At 62.6% G+C, this 14,727-nt stretch overlaps 1 protein-coding gene across 1 annotated transcript; it reads right to left on the bottom strand.

Moving 5' to 3' along the window:
- Window positions 1–339: 339 nt before the first annotated feature.
- LOC119715207 (maestro heat-like repeat-containing protein family member 2B) lies at window positions 340–14,625 on the bottom strand. The gene is made up of 39 exons (XM_072028697.1): window positions 14,391–14,625; window positions 14,085–14,209; window positions 13,628–13,750; window positions 12,864–13,029; window positions 12,558–12,656; window positions 12,077–12,228; window positions 11,656–11,799; window positions 11,210–11,302; window positions 10,858–10,927; window positions 10,651–10,764; window positions 10,491–10,564; window positions 10,120–10,239; window positions 9,871–9,978; window positions 9,513–9,675; window positions 9,208–9,390; window positions 8,769–8,821; window positions 8,451–8,558; window positions 8,055–8,174; window positions 7,793–7,915; window positions 7,532–7,687; window positions 7,124–7,246; window positions 6,857–6,936; window positions 6,525–6,663; window positions 6,348–6,440; window positions 5,879–5,983; window positions 5,556–5,679; window positions 5,092–5,204; window positions 4,845–4,997; window positions 4,460–4,614; window positions 4,125–4,287; window positions 3,658–3,845; window positions 3,031–3,168; window positions 2,722–2,833; window positions 2,385–2,528; window positions 1,982–2,164; window positions 1,686–1,838; window positions 1,073–1,195; window positions 746–848; window positions 340–443 (listed from the first exon to the last, which is right to left on the bottom strand). The coding sequence occupies exons 1-39, from the start codon at window positions 14,413–14,415 to the stop codon at window positions 355–357; spliced, it is 4,800 nt and encodes a 1,599-aa protein (XP_071884798.1). The 5' UTR covers window positions 14,416–14,625; the 3' UTR covers window positions 340–354.
- Window positions 14,626–14,727: the final 102 nt, after the last annotated feature.

Genomic DNA, 14,727 nt, shown 5'->3' with positions numbered 1-14,727 from the left:
AGTATACGTCCTCTACGCTCCTCACGAAATGGACACGTTGGGAACAGGAGTGGCAAGCAGTTTCTTTTTAAGGGAAGAAACCAATTTGGAGGGGCGACGTTTGCTTTCTCCCGTTTGCCAGCAGCCTCTCCTGATCGCGGTGACGTTTGCTGGATAACCCTGGGAGGCCTCATGGTGAGGTCCACCAGCTCCTTCAGAACCCATTTGTGCATCCTGCCAGGCTTTTCCCCACAGGCCCCAACGTGCCCCCCTGGCCCTACGAAAAAGACCCTTTGTCCGCAGAGGGGAGGCCACGTTGAGTTGGATTTCCCCAAGGACACAGCGAGCGCTGAGACCACGTACATGTACAGAGTTTTATTGTCCACAGGGTGCCACGGCCACAGAGGGCCTTGTCTGCCTTCTCCACACTTGGGCGTCCTCAGTGCTGCTCGGGCCCTGGAAAGCTGCAACAAGACAGACAGAGCTGTGAGCAGCCAGCCCAGGCAGCTGTGCCCCCTGCCACCCTGGAGCTGCTCTCCAGATTCTCCAGATCACTCCCTGATGGTTGCTCAAGCTTTTGAAGGAACTCGGAGGCAGGTTGCAAGGAAAAGCCCTGCGTCCCTGTCTACCCCATCTTCAGCCCATGGGACACAGCACGGTGTCTGCCCTGTTCTGCAAAGGCAGGGCCCGGAGGAAAGAGAAAGCAGAGGCCCCTACAGCTCTCTGGTCAGGAAAGGGAGCGGTAAGTTCCAGTGCGGGCTCTCACCAAGGATTTCGAAGGTCGATGGGTGCAGCCTCTGCCCGTTCTCTAGGCAGCCTCTCCTGGCTACGGTACGGAGCCTCTCCAACTTTGAGGGGGCGTATCTGGCCTAGGGCAAGACAGGAAGGCACAAGTTCACGGGGGTCCAAAAAGATGCCTTCTGTTGCCCCTCAGCCAGCTGGGGCAGGGGGAAGGGGAGAGGCAGTGGGTGGCCAGGAGGGATGGCCATGGCCCAGTCCCGGCCAGCCCCACGTGCATCACCGTGCACTCCCCTGAGGGAGCCCGGGCAGGGCCGCAGGGCCCTGACGTCTCGCTGGAGCACAGCTTCCTTACCAGGTAACTGCAGAGCGCATCCTGCAGCTCTTGTGCACCCAGCCTCTTGCACAGAGAGATGATCTCCCGTGGCCGCCTCAGCCCCATAAATGGAACACAGAGCCTGAAGGTGATCTTGCACATCTGAAGAGGAGAGTTGTGCCGTCATTCCTCCTCCAGCAGCGGGTGTGGGACCTGCCCAGGGAGCTCAGCCAGCCATGTGCTGCTGAGCTCCAGCTGGCGGGGGGCTGCCCGAGGGGCACTCGCTGGCAGGGGAACGCACTGGCGGCAGCAGAGGGGACCTGCTCCATCCCTTCGGCCGGCACCCAACCCAGTCCTGATGCCTGGCGGCCGAATCCGTGGGCTTGCTCCCCACTGCCTGCTCCCAGGGGAGCACCAGCTCCGGGAGGCAAAGGCAGGCACGAAGGCGCGTGGCCAGCAAAAGGGCCCAGAGGCCTGAGATGCTCGCTGGTAAGACTGCCCTGGGCAGCACAGCGCAAGGCTCGCTGGCACACTTTTAGGGGGGATCTGCAGAGACGCCCGGCAGCCGCTGAGCAGGCAGCAGTGGCAGAACGCCTCGGCCCTGGCCACGCAGCTTTCTGGGGCTTTGGGAGCAAGCTGCAAGGGCACTTACGCTGGCAACTGCCAAGTCGGGATCCCGGAGGTGCAGGAAAAGGCTGACCCATGTTTCTGCCACTTCTCTGGCAAAGAACAACCCCTTGGTCGAGGCTGAGGAGGCCAGGACTGAATAGAGGCGCAAGGCCGAGTAGCGAAGGTACTCTTCTTCCTGCAAGCAGAAAGCCGTTTGTCAGCTGGGTAACGAGGCCGAAGCAGGCACTCAGCCAGCAGAGGCCATCCAGGTGGCGCGTGCAGGCCCCTGCCCACCCCACGCTTCTCAGAGCAGCGGCAGCAAGAGCTGGCTTCACTCACAGACTCGAAGAACATCTTGGTGGACCTGGCGATGTCTTCAAAGGCCGATCCCAAGTTCACCACCTGCAGCACCCTCACAAGCTCAGCTAGCGCCAGCATGCTTTCTGCAACCACCTCGGGACGGGCAGTGCCCGCCAGGCTCTGTTGCAGCACCCGGACAACTCGTCTCCTGCACTTCCGCACCTGCAAAGCCAAAGACGTGCACAGACTTTTTGACTCTGACATTTGGCACCCAATTTGCCCTCGGCAGCCCTGCTGGCATGAGGGAAAGGAGCGCGGCCTTAGGAAGGAGCCCTGCTTTTGCCTTTGCCGCTCTGTCCAGGCCCTTGAAGCAGCTCTCCCCTGGGGTCTTGCTAGGGAGGGGAATATCCCTGCAGTCAGAGCGCAGGGAAATCCGTCTCACCTCCATGGGCACGCTGCCGGCTGCGTTGCCCAGAGCTCTCGCTGCCAGCTGCCTGATGGTGCTGCTTCGGTGGTATGCTTTCTCAGCCAAGACACGCAGAGTCTTCAGGACGTTCCTCTTCTCAAGAGGCGGCTCCTTCATCAGCTGCAACAGAGCAACACAGCCACGAGAGTCAGGACACAACCTCAGCCCAGGCACAGCACACAAGCAGGCTTCGCACAAAGGAGTCTCGATGGGGGCGCTTGCTTCTCATCTCTCCCCACAGCGAGAGGCAGCCCAAGCAGCAACCTCTTTCAGAAAAGCCCTGGGGAGCCCCCCTGCCCTCCTACTGCCTCACCTCAGCAAAGAAAGCCATGGCCGTCAGCTGCAGGTTTGCTGACGGGTAGCACAGCCACTGGGAGAAGATCTCAATCAGCTCCCGGGAGATGAGCTGGGCACGGAGCAGGACACTGCACAAAGAGCACAAGGGGCAACGCCCGGTCAAGTGGGAAGGCTGCAGGCTGCCACCGCGGACTTCCCCTCCTCCAGCACAGGTGCTGCTCTGCCCTGCACAGAGCTCCCCGAGCATGCAGGAAAGGGCCCCGGCAGCCGTTCCCCTGGGCGCAGCCACCGAGAGGAAGGCGAGATGCTGCCCTGGGGCTCTCACCTCGTCAGGAGGCACATGCCCTCAGCATAAGTGCGGGGGCTCTCCAGCAGCGCCGACATTTTCTGCCTCCAGAACGGCGTCAGCCAGCTCTTCTCAGCGCATTTGGTCAGCACTGACAGGAGAGTTTCGCAGAAAGGCCTGGGAAAGAGCAAGAGCCAGAGAAGTCTCAGATCAGAGCAGTGTTCCGCAGGGGAAGACTTAGCAGAGCAAGAACGCTCAGCAGCTTTACAAGCTGGTTTTTCACTCCTCCCAAGCTCCAGCGAGGGAGGGAGAGGCAAAGAAGTGCAGAGGCAACGCTCTGTAGCCACCAAGTCTGTGGCAAAAGCTGGCCAGAAAAGCAACTGTGTGGCAAGGTGCCCTGTTGTGTTGTGTTGTGTTGTGTTGTGTTGTGTTGTGTTGTGTTGTGTTGTGTTGTGGGGGAACTGATCTGAGCACTCGAACCTCCCCAGGGAGGCAGCACCGCCTGAGTGCAATGCTTGGTACACCCTGACAGGCCGGGAATTACACCGGCAGAGCCTCCACAGCTGCCCGTGGCCAGAGCTGGGCCACAAAGCAGGACAGGAAACACACACCCATGCTTGGCTAGGCCATTCAAGCCCCCCTTGCCCTGCCCCTCCTGCTCCTGACCTGCACACGTTGCCCTCTTGCCGCTGATCCTCAGCGTGCCCTCTCCAGGGGCTGAGGGGCGCAAACAGCATCTCTTCCCCCAGTGCCTTGCTGAGCTGCAGCAGGAGCCCAGGGAGGAGGGAGGGAAGCAAGCTCTGGACCCCCTCTTTGGACTGCACGGACACCATTTCGGAGATGGCACGGGTGACCTGCAGGGAAATGAGAGCACCCGACAAGCACCCGTTAAACAAGAGCTTTGCCACCAGCCCCAGCCCGCTGGCTGCCGGGGGCACTTCTACTGCCTGCACGCCCCGTCTCCGGGACAGCCTTGCAGCCTGGGAGCAGCGGCTGTCCCGGCCGTCCCCAACTGCTACCGCTGAGACACTGCAGCAGTGTCCTGGCAGTGTCCAGAGACGCTTGCAAAGGGCACCCAACGCCTTGCCCTCAGATTGGCAGTGGGGGAGCAGGCACAAAGCCTCTGAACGTACAGTCAAGGACTCCGCAGAAGGCTGCTGGGCGTGCAGCCTGCCACTGGACGAGCTGGGCTGGGAGCTGTCGTCTCCCACTCTCCTCAGCTTCCTCGCTAAGCGCTTCAGCACACTGAGGCCAATGCTGTCTCTTCCCAGAGTCCTCCACAGCTCCAGTGTGTTTCTGCCAAGAGATGTGCAACCATGAGCCCGTATGCTCTGTTCCCAGTGGTACAAGCACACCTCTGACATTTGGCTGGAGGACAAGGAGCTGCTGCTTCCCTTGGATCGCCCGAGGGGAGGGGAGGCAAGCTACGGCTCTCTGAGCCCAGCAGGAAAGGGAGGAGCGCATGTACCTGTCCATAGGCACAAACTGCTCGAGGATGACATTCATCGTGAGCCTCTCGTGATGGCGGGCCAGGATCAGCACCGCATGGTGCACGAAGTACATGAACGAGGGCTCCAGCATGGACTCTGTGCAGCTGTGCAGGGTGGAGAGGATTCCTCGCACCTGAAAGAAGCAGGGGAGAAAGAATGTCTTGGCACGGGAACATGGACGTTCAGCCCATGAGCCACGCCTGCTCCCTTGCCATGCTTTCACGCTCGAAGGCGAAATTTCACCCCTAGCACCCTGCCCGAGCCCTGACTCTGCCCCGAGAGCTTCTTTAGCACACAACCGGCAAGATGTGTGGTGCAACAGCCAAAGCGAGAAAGTCCAAGGCATGGAAAAAGGTCTCTTACGTCTGGACCAATGTCCTTTCCCCATGTTTCCAGAAAGGTGAGCATCCAGCTGCCTGCAGCACGCACGCGGCTTCCTCTGGCACGCCGGAAGGGCTCCTGGATGGCATTCATGAAGTCTGCGGCCTGTTCTTTGGGGACGTTTTTGCAAACCATCTGGAAAGATGCAAGAACCAGGAGAGATCAAGATCCCGTCACGGCTCCGCTCCAGCTCTTCAGAACATCAGGCAAGCTTGAGGGCACTCCTTACCTCTGCGATTTGGATGGAGGTCTGGAGCTGCTGAGAGGCGTCGCTGCGAGCACTCAGCCCCTCACACAAGCTCGCAGGGTCGTCTGTCTGCAACAGCCTGTTCGTGGCCTTGGCTGGAACGAGCACGGGGAGAAAAGGGGAGTCCCACTTAGGGCACCTTCCCAGCCTTTGCTGAAGGCCAGGGGAGTCAGTCTTGAACTCGCTGCAGCGGGATGGCCCTTGCCAGGTTCTGAGTGCCCCCAGCTGCAGGAAACGCTGCTGGCAGGTGGCACTGGGTGGCCCTCTGCCAGGATCCCTCCCCAGGTGGCTGGGGAGGTGGAGGACGAACAGGCTGGGGACAGGACAGCAGCCGAGCACCGTGCCTCTCCTTTCCCTCCTGGCGGCAGGGCCCAGCCCCCGCAGGGGATCCTGCTAGGGCCAGGCGGGGCAGAGGGCCGGCAGGCGCCTGCTCTACTCACACTCACCTTGGATGTGGAGAAGGGAGCTGAGGCAGGCAGCGGCCAGCTGGCGGGAGCTGCTTGTGGGCTCACAGGTCAGAGGCCCCAGCAATCCCGCCAAGGCGCCAAACGGCAGGTAGGCACCTCTTGTCTGCAGAGGCGAGAGGAAGAACAAGGGCTGCAGGTGGCCCCAGCACTCCCTTGCGTCTCCCACCCGCGCCCTGCTCAGGCCAGGACTGGGCAGAGTGGGGCTGGGCACTGGGGGACCCGACAGCCCGTGCACAGCTGGGCAGAGCTGCCCTGCCAGGCCCCCTTGCAGCTGGGAGCACACGCTGGGCATCCTTCCTCACCTGAAAAGCCACTCCATCTCTGCAGTCCTCCAGCAGCTGGGTGCAGACCTGCAGGGCCCTCTTGCACACCCACGGCTTGTCCGAGGAGAGCCAGAACCACAGCACCTGGGGCAGAGCAGCTCTGGCTGCCAAGGGGCATCTTTCCCTTCCCGCCATCCCTTTCCATTTCCCTCCCTTCCTGGCACTTGCCCTGAGGGCCTGCCCTGCGGCACTGCCCCACTCTCTTCAGACGCACCTGCTCCCACCCAGGAGCTTTTCCCTGCAGCCAGCTCCCTGCTGCAGCCAGCTCCCTGCTGCAGCCAGCCAGGGACTGCCTCTTGGCTTCCCCCGTGCAGGGCCCACTTCTCGGCCTCCCGGAGCTCACAGTCACCTGGCATGGCAGCAGGAGGTTCCTGCTCCTCTGCTAATTCCCCAGGGGCCCCACTGCTGACAGGAGGGACGCTTGCCCCAGCACCCCATGGATACTCACCTCGGCGATGTCTACAAAGTGGACAGGGCTTGGCTTTGTCTTCAGCAGGACTGCCATGAGCCGGCCCAGAGCCTTCGTGGCCATGTGCAGGGACTGAAAGCGCAGGAGAGGGACGGAGATGCAGGATCACGGCTGCTGCCAGCACACAGCTTGTGCTGGGAAGGGACAGTAAGTTACCTGGAGCTGCAGTACTGCCTGCTCTGCGTTCCTGATCTTCCCAAGCTGCTCAGCCGCTGAGGGAAGTGGCAGGATGGCCCGGCAGCAGTCAGACAGCAGGCTGCAAATTTCCTTGCTGCTGAACGAGATCTCCAGCTTGCTGGCAAGGGGAAACAAACAAAGAGGAGTTCCTAGCGCTCTCCAGAGAGGGTCACGTGGCATCTGGGCTTGTCCTCATCGACAGCCCCAAATGCAAGCAGCCTAGGCTGTGGCAGGGAGTGCTGCTCTTTGGGAGCTCCCCGACAGGAGGAACGTCATCCCGCCTCACAGCCCCCGCAGCTCCTCACTCTTACCTCCACTGCTCCAGGGCCAGAATCACCTTCAGGTGCAGGGACGCTGCCGGGAAGTCCCAGAGAGTCGTCTTCATCAAGTTCTGCAAGAGAAAGTTGCCAAGTGGGCATTGGGCACAGGAGAGCTCTCACACCCTGCCCGGGGACGGGCACTCCTGCCAGACACTGGCTGCAGCGCTCAGGAGCTCCCACGCAGCTGAGGGAGACCTTCCTGCCTCCTGGCATGGCCCCAAACTCCCCTGCAAGACAGCCCTGGCTCTGGGCACTCACCTGCAGGATCAGCAGCAGCTTGTGCTTCAGGACAGGATGGAAGCTGCCCAAGTTCCCCACAGCTTGGATGGCACAGCCGACCTCAAGGATGCTCTGCGCCACAGCAAGATTGGTCTGCAAGTTCTGGGGCCCAGGAGAGAAGAAGAAAACCCTTGGAACTGGAGGAAGGGCCACAGGCTGCGAGAGGAACATGTGCACACGGGGGAAATCTAGGGGAAGGGCTTGCATCTTCCTGCTGGGAAGGGGAAGAGATTTCCTAGGGGAAGGGCTTGCATCTTCCTGCTGGGACAAACCATTCCTCGGGGGACCTTTGGAAAGAGACGGCCCGGCTCAGGATGCCCTAGCACGGAGGGCTTGGAGCTGGGATTGCACCCAGCAGCCCTGCCCCTGCACGCCCCGAGCTCTCACCTGGCTGCTGGAGATGGAGAGCAGCAGGATGTTGCCCGCGATGTCTGCCTCCACGTGGGCGAGCAGTTGTTCCTTGGAGGCACGCAGTGCCATGCTGCTGTGGGCGAGCATGACAGCACTGCAAGTGGCCTCAGCTCTCCTGCTGGCCTGGGTCGTCTGCGTTGCAAGAGATGCTGTGAGACGTCCGCCCCATGGCCCCCCACAACCCACGATGAAAAGCAGGTGGAAGACAGCCAGGGAGGGAAACCCCAAATGCCTCACCTTCCTGCGTCTGGAAACCCTCAAGCCCCGGCCACTGCACGAGGTGGCAGCAAATGCTGTCAGTGTCTCCAAGACCAGGCCGAAGTGGCTGTCGGCGGCTTGGCAGACGAGAGAAATGATTCCCTGCAACAAGAGACCGAGGGACATTCGGCACGGGCCCAGCCGTTCAGTCATGGCCAGCCACAGTGGCGGGCAGCGATGAGGAGCCTGGAGCAGGGCCGGGAGAAGCCCCTTCCCCCAGGGACAGAGCAGGGAAGCTCACCTGGGCCTCAGATGGCTCCTCCGGTTGTGCTCTCGTCAGATGCTGCAGCAGGTTCTCTTGGACGTGTGGCAGTTCCTGACAAGCTCCCAGCGTCGTCCCAAGAGCCTTGTACAGGAAAGCCTGCAAGGGAACAAGCCGAGCCCGAGATGCAGCAACAGCCTGGCGTGCTGCAACGGGGCCAGCGCACGGGGAGCAGCCAAGCCCGGACGCAGGGATGGGCTTTCGCCAGCCCCGCTCAGCACGAGAGGAGGGAAAGGCCGCAGGGGGCAAGGGCCGGGGAAGCAGCGCAGACAGCCCTCGTGGGCAGAGCACCGCCTGCAGCCCCAGCCCCAGCCCCGCACGTGGGCGGGGGCCCCATGGCTGCGCTGCCAGGGGAGAGCCGGGCAGGGAACCGACCTTCTCCCCAGAGCTGCTGGGAGAGCTGTCCAGCCACTGGCTCAGCGCACAGCTCAGGCGCTTGATCCAGGCGTCGTCCCCGATGGTTTCCAGGGATGCCCTCAGGAACTGCAGGAGAGAACAGGAGAGGAAGCGAATGCTTCTTGGCCTTTGACAAGCAGGAAGAGGCAGTGCCAAGGCACACGGCCATGCCAGAGTGGCCTTCCACGAGAGCTGTGGCCCGTGTGAGAAAGGAGAGACTCCTCTAGGAGGAGGAGTGGGGCGCCTGGGAAACACCCCTGCCACCTCTAGATGCTACGCCTCCCAGGGCTGCAGTACCTGAAGCAGACGGCGCTCCCACTCAGCAGCGTCTGGGATGTTCCCCTTTCCTCCTAGAAAGAAGACAAAAACCTCGCTTGGGACCAAGCCACAGAAGAAGAGCTGCTGCAAAGCTGGCCTGGCCCAGGGAAGCTGGTGGCTGCACCCGCTCCAGAGGCAGCCGTCCGTCCCTCCCCACGAGCACCGCCCCAGCAGGGCCATGGAGGTGCCACCAGGACCAGCACGCTGTCCAAGGGGATGGGAAGGGCCCCATCCATGTGCCGCGACGAATGGATCGCTGTGGGACTGCTCCCCCCAGCTTCAGTGCTGGCTCCCGGGCAGGGAAACAAAACGGCAGCAGAACAAGCTCTGGGCACCAGGCGGGGATTCCCCTTAGCCATGCTGGGAAGCTGACTTGCCATGCCCTCCCTCCCTCTCCCCCTCCCCAGCAGCACTTTACCTTGGAGGTACTGCAGCAGCAGGGGAATCTCGCTGTTCCACGTGGCCCCCACAGCTGCGTGGATCCTGCTGTGGAGGCTCTGCATCAGCAGCAAGGCAGCAGCTTGGAGTTTGCTGCCCGCAAAAGGAGACCCCGCCACCACCAGCAGGCGAGCCAGCAAGTTGTGCGGAGTCAGCGTCGTCTCTGCGGGGAGAAAGAAATGCTGGGTGAGATGCCGAGCCACACCGTGCCCTGCCACGCTGCCGTCCCTGCAGGACGCAGACCCCGAGGTCAGCAGAGCTCCTTGGGGGAGTTGCTACTCCTACCTTGCAAGCAGGCGTTGAGGACATCGGGATCCAGCTCGTGATGCTCATGCCCTGCTGTCAGCTCATTGCTCTCAGCCAGGGCGCGCAGACAGCGCGAGAGGGGGATCAGCATGCCCGTGTACTTGGCTGGCATCACATAGATCAGCAGCCTCGGCCACAGGAGCTGTAGGCAATGAGACAATTCAGCCCGTCAGCATTTCTGCCTCAGCTCAGAGATGGGGAGGACGGTGTGCATCTCCCTGAGCACTTCCAAGCATGCTGGGGGGGAGCTTTCAGGTGTGCAAAGGGGACTAGGAACAAATGGCCTGAAGAGAGGAGAGGAGCAGCAGCAGCAGCAGCAGGACAGAGGAGGACTTACTTTGGCCATCCCTCTCACAGAGATGTCCAGGGACCCCAGGACGTCCATGCACAGCCCTTGGAGACCTCCTTCTTCCTGGGCTTCCTGGGCAGACAGGAGTCCTGCAGCCTGCAAGACAACATTGGGAACCCCCTGCCCCGCTTGCTCTCAGTTCCTGCCCCAGAAGGCTCAGGCGTGGCCCCAGCAGGCTCCCATGCCAGCCTCCTGGCAGCAGATCTCCCCAGGGAAGATGTTGCACGCTGTCCTTACCCTTCTGCTCGAGCTCTGGCTGAACTCGCTGAAGATGTAGCCCACAACGTCCCACGCTGAGCAGCTCTGGGCATTGGCACTGAGCAGCTCCCTGATGAAGTGCAGAAGTGCCCTCCTCACCTGCCAGGGGTCAAGTGTGCTTAGCACAGGGACACCGGGACCTGCCCATGCTGGCAGCGGCATCACCTCTGGCCGTCAGCCCTCCCTCCGCTAAACACGAAGGAGCGGGGAAATGGCTGCCTGGGTCCGAGCCCTTCTAGTCCAGCCTTGCCAGGCTCTGCCTCTGCCCTGAGGGAAAAGGTTTCTCTCCCACCCCGGCCCCGACCCCGACCCCGACCCCGACGGCACAGTCCCTTCCCAAAGCAGCTCACCCGGATGCTGGGGTCCCTGCACACACGCTTGACAGCCTCCACCACCTGGGGCAGCTTCTCTGCAATCGCGGGCTCTGCAAGAGGTCCAGTGAGGCATGCGTGGAGGCACAGCCCAGAGGGCGGAAGAGAGCCCTCCAAGCCCTGACCCCGCAGTACTGACCGTCACAGCGTGCCAGAGCACCGAGCAGACCCAGGGCTGCCACGCGCACGGCCTCCCTCTTGTGGCCCAGCTGGGACTCCAGGAACAGGATCGTCTCCTCTGGGCAGATCCGAGCTGTGGGGAGGAAATCCCATCCTGCATTAGCAAGCAGCTTTGGGAGAGAGCTGCCGGGACACCACGGGGCATCGCCACAGCTCCTCTCCTTACCTTGCAGCAGGATGCACTGGCTCAGCTCTGCCTTCTGCTCCTGGCTGTGCTCTGTGCTGTCGGCAGTGAGCTGTGGGAACAAGGTGGGAACATGGTGGAGCAAGTCCCAGCAGCACTGAGAGGGCCCGAAAAGAAACGGCGCTGCCAGCTCTCATCTCCCTGGGCACTGGTGGCAAGAGGACCCCCAGCCAAAACCCAGCCCACCCCACAGCGTCCCCAGGGACACACGCACAGGTCTGGAGCACCCAGCAGCCAAGGCTGAGCAGCATTCAAAGACTGAGGGCTCTGGAGTCCTCCCGAGACTCAGCCAAGAGGGAATTGCTGTGGCTGTGTGGCTGCAGGCTCCCCTTACCTTGCTGTACACGACACTGCTGATGGCAAGACACTTGCCCTTGGGGACGGGGATCTGAGCTTGCTCCAGGGCCTCCAGGAAAGAAAGGAGGCTCTGCAAGAGAACAGGAGAGGAAGAAAGGGCCGAAGCCATGTCAAGCCACTTGCGAATGGAGCAACTGTCACAGCAACACAGCTCCCCGTGCAAACAGCCCCCAGGGAGGTGGGGGCAAAGCCTCCCATCTCCCAGAGGTGGGCCCCACTGCCTCTTGGCTCCCTCCTGGCCCCAACACGCTTGCTCTTCCCTTGCCTGAAGAGCCGAGGGAGCCTCGCATCTCCACGGACCTCCCTGTTGCACGTTTCTCTAAGGGGAGCTCCCTGGCTCCTCCCTGCATGCCACAGATCCCTGAGCCCTCGTGCCACTTGCACAGACCCCACGGCCGTGCCAGGCCCTGCGCCACACCTCACCTTGGTCACCCTGGAGGTGTCTTGGACAGTCCGGTAGTGGTGCAGGAGCCAGAGGAGCTGCTCCCAGACATGCTCCCGGTGCTCCTCCTTGTGCAGGAGGACACGCATCAAGGGAGTCATGGCCCCGATGACAGCTTGCTTGTCCTGGAGAGGAAGCGGGGAGGCCCAGCGTCAAAGGCTGAAGGTCTGCCCTGCCCACAGAGCAGAAGGGCAGGGCAGAGAGGTTTTCCCCACCCCTCAACCCCCCGCCCTGCCTGCCCAAATGCCCTGGGCTTCAGCTGCTTCCCCGCAGGGAGCCCCCAGCCCCAGGCACAGAGCCAGGCTGGGGCCTTCTGCAGCCAGCCCGCTGGGCACAGACAGAGGCACAGGCACAGGGGACATCCCTGCTGCCGTCCCCAGCTGGGAAAGCAGCACTTCTCACCTCTTCCTCCTGGCAGTCCAGCAAGGTGCTTGCCACAGAGCACAACACCTGGGAAAGGCTTTCGTAGAGCTGCTCCTTCTGCGTAGCAGGCAAGGAGCATCCTTTCCAGGTGCAGATGTAAACGTTGACCGCTTTGGCCCACTGCTCCAGAGCTGCACCAAGAGAAGAGAAAAAGGAGCCTGGAGCAGGGAAGGGAGCGGCACCCCCCGCCAGCCTGCTGGAAGCCCAATTTTTGCCCATCAGGGCACATGAACCCAGTAGGAAAGCCCAGGAAGGGGACCCAGGAGTTCCCGGGCACCTTCACCTCCAGCCCACAGAAACCTTCAGCCACCCTTTCCAGGCGCCCCCAATGCTTTGGGATGGCCCAGGGCTGGCAGCAGCGTGGGCTCAGGCCCGCCATGCCCGCTCTGAGACCAGAGCGAGGTGCCAGGGGCTGCCCTGCCCCTGCCCCTGCCCCTGCCCCTCCCCAGGGTCCACTCACCACCGCAGGCAGCACGCAGGATCCGGCCGCTCCCTAACTGGCCCAGCACGGTGCGCAGCCCCAACAGCACCACGCGCATGAAGGGGATGCACTGCAGGGCTGCGAAGAGAACGGAGAGTGGCCACAGTCAGAGCCCCCAGCCGGCACTGGCAGCGAGGGAGGAGGCGCTGCAGCCACGGTGCCCCCCAGCTCAGCACAGCTTGCGTGGAGAGGGGAAGGATCCCTTTCTATCCCAGCTCTCCCAGCCTGGCCCAAAGCGGGCGGGGAGGGGAGGGATGGAGGGAGGATGGCGGTGCTGGAGCGTACCGTTGGTGCTGAGGAGTTTGCCCACAGTGATGAGCACGAACTCCTTGGAGATTTGCCCTGGGGCATTCAGCTGGGCCAGCAGCTCGGCTAGCACGAAGCTGAAGTGGGAGCGGGCCAGAGCCACCAGGACGTCACTGGCAGCCACCTTCGTGTCTTCCGTCACGCCCTGCAAAAGAGGCTCAGGTGAATTGCCCCCCGGGAGACAGGCTGCGTGAGGCACTTGGACGGGCTGAACAGCTGCAGGTGCCAGAGCACTGGCACAGAGACACTGTGGGGGCTCCTCCTTGGAGATCTTCAGAAGCCGCCTGGACACGGTCTTGGGCAGCCTGCTCTGGGTGGCCCTGCTGGAGCAGGGCTTGGAGCAGGTGGACCCAGAGGGCCCTGCCAGCCTCAGCCATCCTGCGATCCCCTGATCTGCGAGGCAGCCAGCCCCGGCTACGGGGCTTCAGCTCGAATGGGCTTTGTGTGCTGGAGGCACTGGGGAGATGGCCCCTGCTCCCCCACAACACCCCTTGGGGACAGCTGTGCCTGGGGCTGGGCGGCTGCCACCTCTGCTCCCCTGGGGAAGGAAGGTGAGCAGCTCCCCAGCTGTTGCTCCCCGCCTAGCCCGGCAGGCTTCTCCCCAGCCGCTTGATCGAGGTCAGGGCCACTGGGGAGCCTCTGTGGGGCCCCAAGGCCAGAAAAACCTGTCTGTGTGCTCCGCATTGCCCTCCAATAAATGCCTGGCAGGCTGCTCCCCTGGCCTTCCAAGAGCACCATCTCACCTGGCCAGCTGTCAGGTCCCAGGACACCTCTGCTAGCAGCCGGTTGACGACACCGCACTGCAGGCAGCTGTCATCTCCCCACAAGACGCTCTCCAGCTCGCAGTAAGTCTGCGCTCTGTCGCCCTGGGGACAGAGCACCATAGGGATCAGTTGCACTTGCTTTGCTCCTCCTGCCAGCGCGCCGCCAGCTGCCCGCCCTCGCTCTGCAGAGCCTAGGGATGTGCTGCTGGGGCTGGGAAGCTGCAATAGGGACACAAAGCCCCTGGCCTCTGGGCTTGGGCAGCCAGGGGACCTTGAGATGGGGCCCGGGCAAATGACTGCTCCTTGAGAAGCTCCAGGCTGGGCACTGCCCTGTGCCGGGGCTTCTGGACGAGAAAACCAGGAGGGCAGAGGTGCCGCCAGGCACAGGCTCCCCCTGCTCCCCCCGCTGCATCATGGTGGGGAGCCCCCAGCTCACCTCCTCGTCTTGCAGGCGCTCCAGCAAAGTCGCAACAGTGCCAGAGGTCGGGGCCGCTTCAGGGACAGGCCCTGGCACCCTGCCTCTGCCCTGGCGACGGCTCCGTCTGGGCCAGCAGCCCACACCTGGAAGGAAGGAAAGAACGGAGCAGGTGGCATCGGTGCTGCTGGCCGCAGGGGGCTGGAGCTGGTAGGGACGAGGATCTTGGCCAGCTGGGAGAGAAATCTCCGCAGGAGACGCAGCCCCGAGCAGCCTGCTGGCAAGGGTCCTGCTTCAGCCCCCAACCTCCCTCCCGCTGCCCCTCACCGCTAAGGGCTCTCAGCCTCTCCATCGCAGCAGGATGTCCCCAGATAGACACAACGCTCTCTCTGGGTCCTCCTCCTACCGGCCCCACAAGCAACTGGGCCACAGCTGGCACGCACGGCAGAGGGATGTAGGGGGGATACACTGTGACCTCAGCACCAGGGCCTGTTACCACACAGAGGGCCGTCCCTAGCTCATGGCTGAAGTAGACTTGAGGAGGAAACTTCGGCACTGAAATCCATCCTGGCAAACCTACCGTATCTTGGTCTGGTTGTCCCTTTCACCACTTCTCCCCTGGGCTCATAGAATCACAGAACGTCCTGAGCTGGAAGGGACCCAC

The sequence above is a fragment of the Anas platyrhynchos genome, chromosome 1 (genome assembly GCF_047663525.1).
Source record: "Anas platyrhynchos isolate ZD024472 breed Pekin duck chromosome 1, IASCAAS_PekinDuck_T2T, whole genome shotgun sequence".
Lineage (NCBI taxonomy): Eukaryota > Metazoa > Chordata > Aves > Anseriformes > Anatidae > Anas > Anas platyrhynchos.
This window is presented reverse-complemented; position numbering and strand designations above follow the sequence as displayed.

Excerpts from the sequence above, each read along its gene's own strand:
- LOC119715207 (XM_072028697.1), bottom strand. The coding sequence starts at position 14,415 with ATGGAGAGGCTGAGAGCCCTTAGCG. Across the intron at positions 8,175-8,450 it reads CCAGCAGCTCTGGGGAGAAG|GCTTTCCTGTACAAGGCTCT; the intron begins GTCGGTTCCCTG and ends GTTCCCTTGCAG. Across the intron at positions 3,169-3,657 it reads CAAGAGGGCAACGTGTGCAG|GCCTTTCTGCGAAACTCTCC; the intron begins GTCAGGAGCAGG and ends GCTCTTTCCCAG.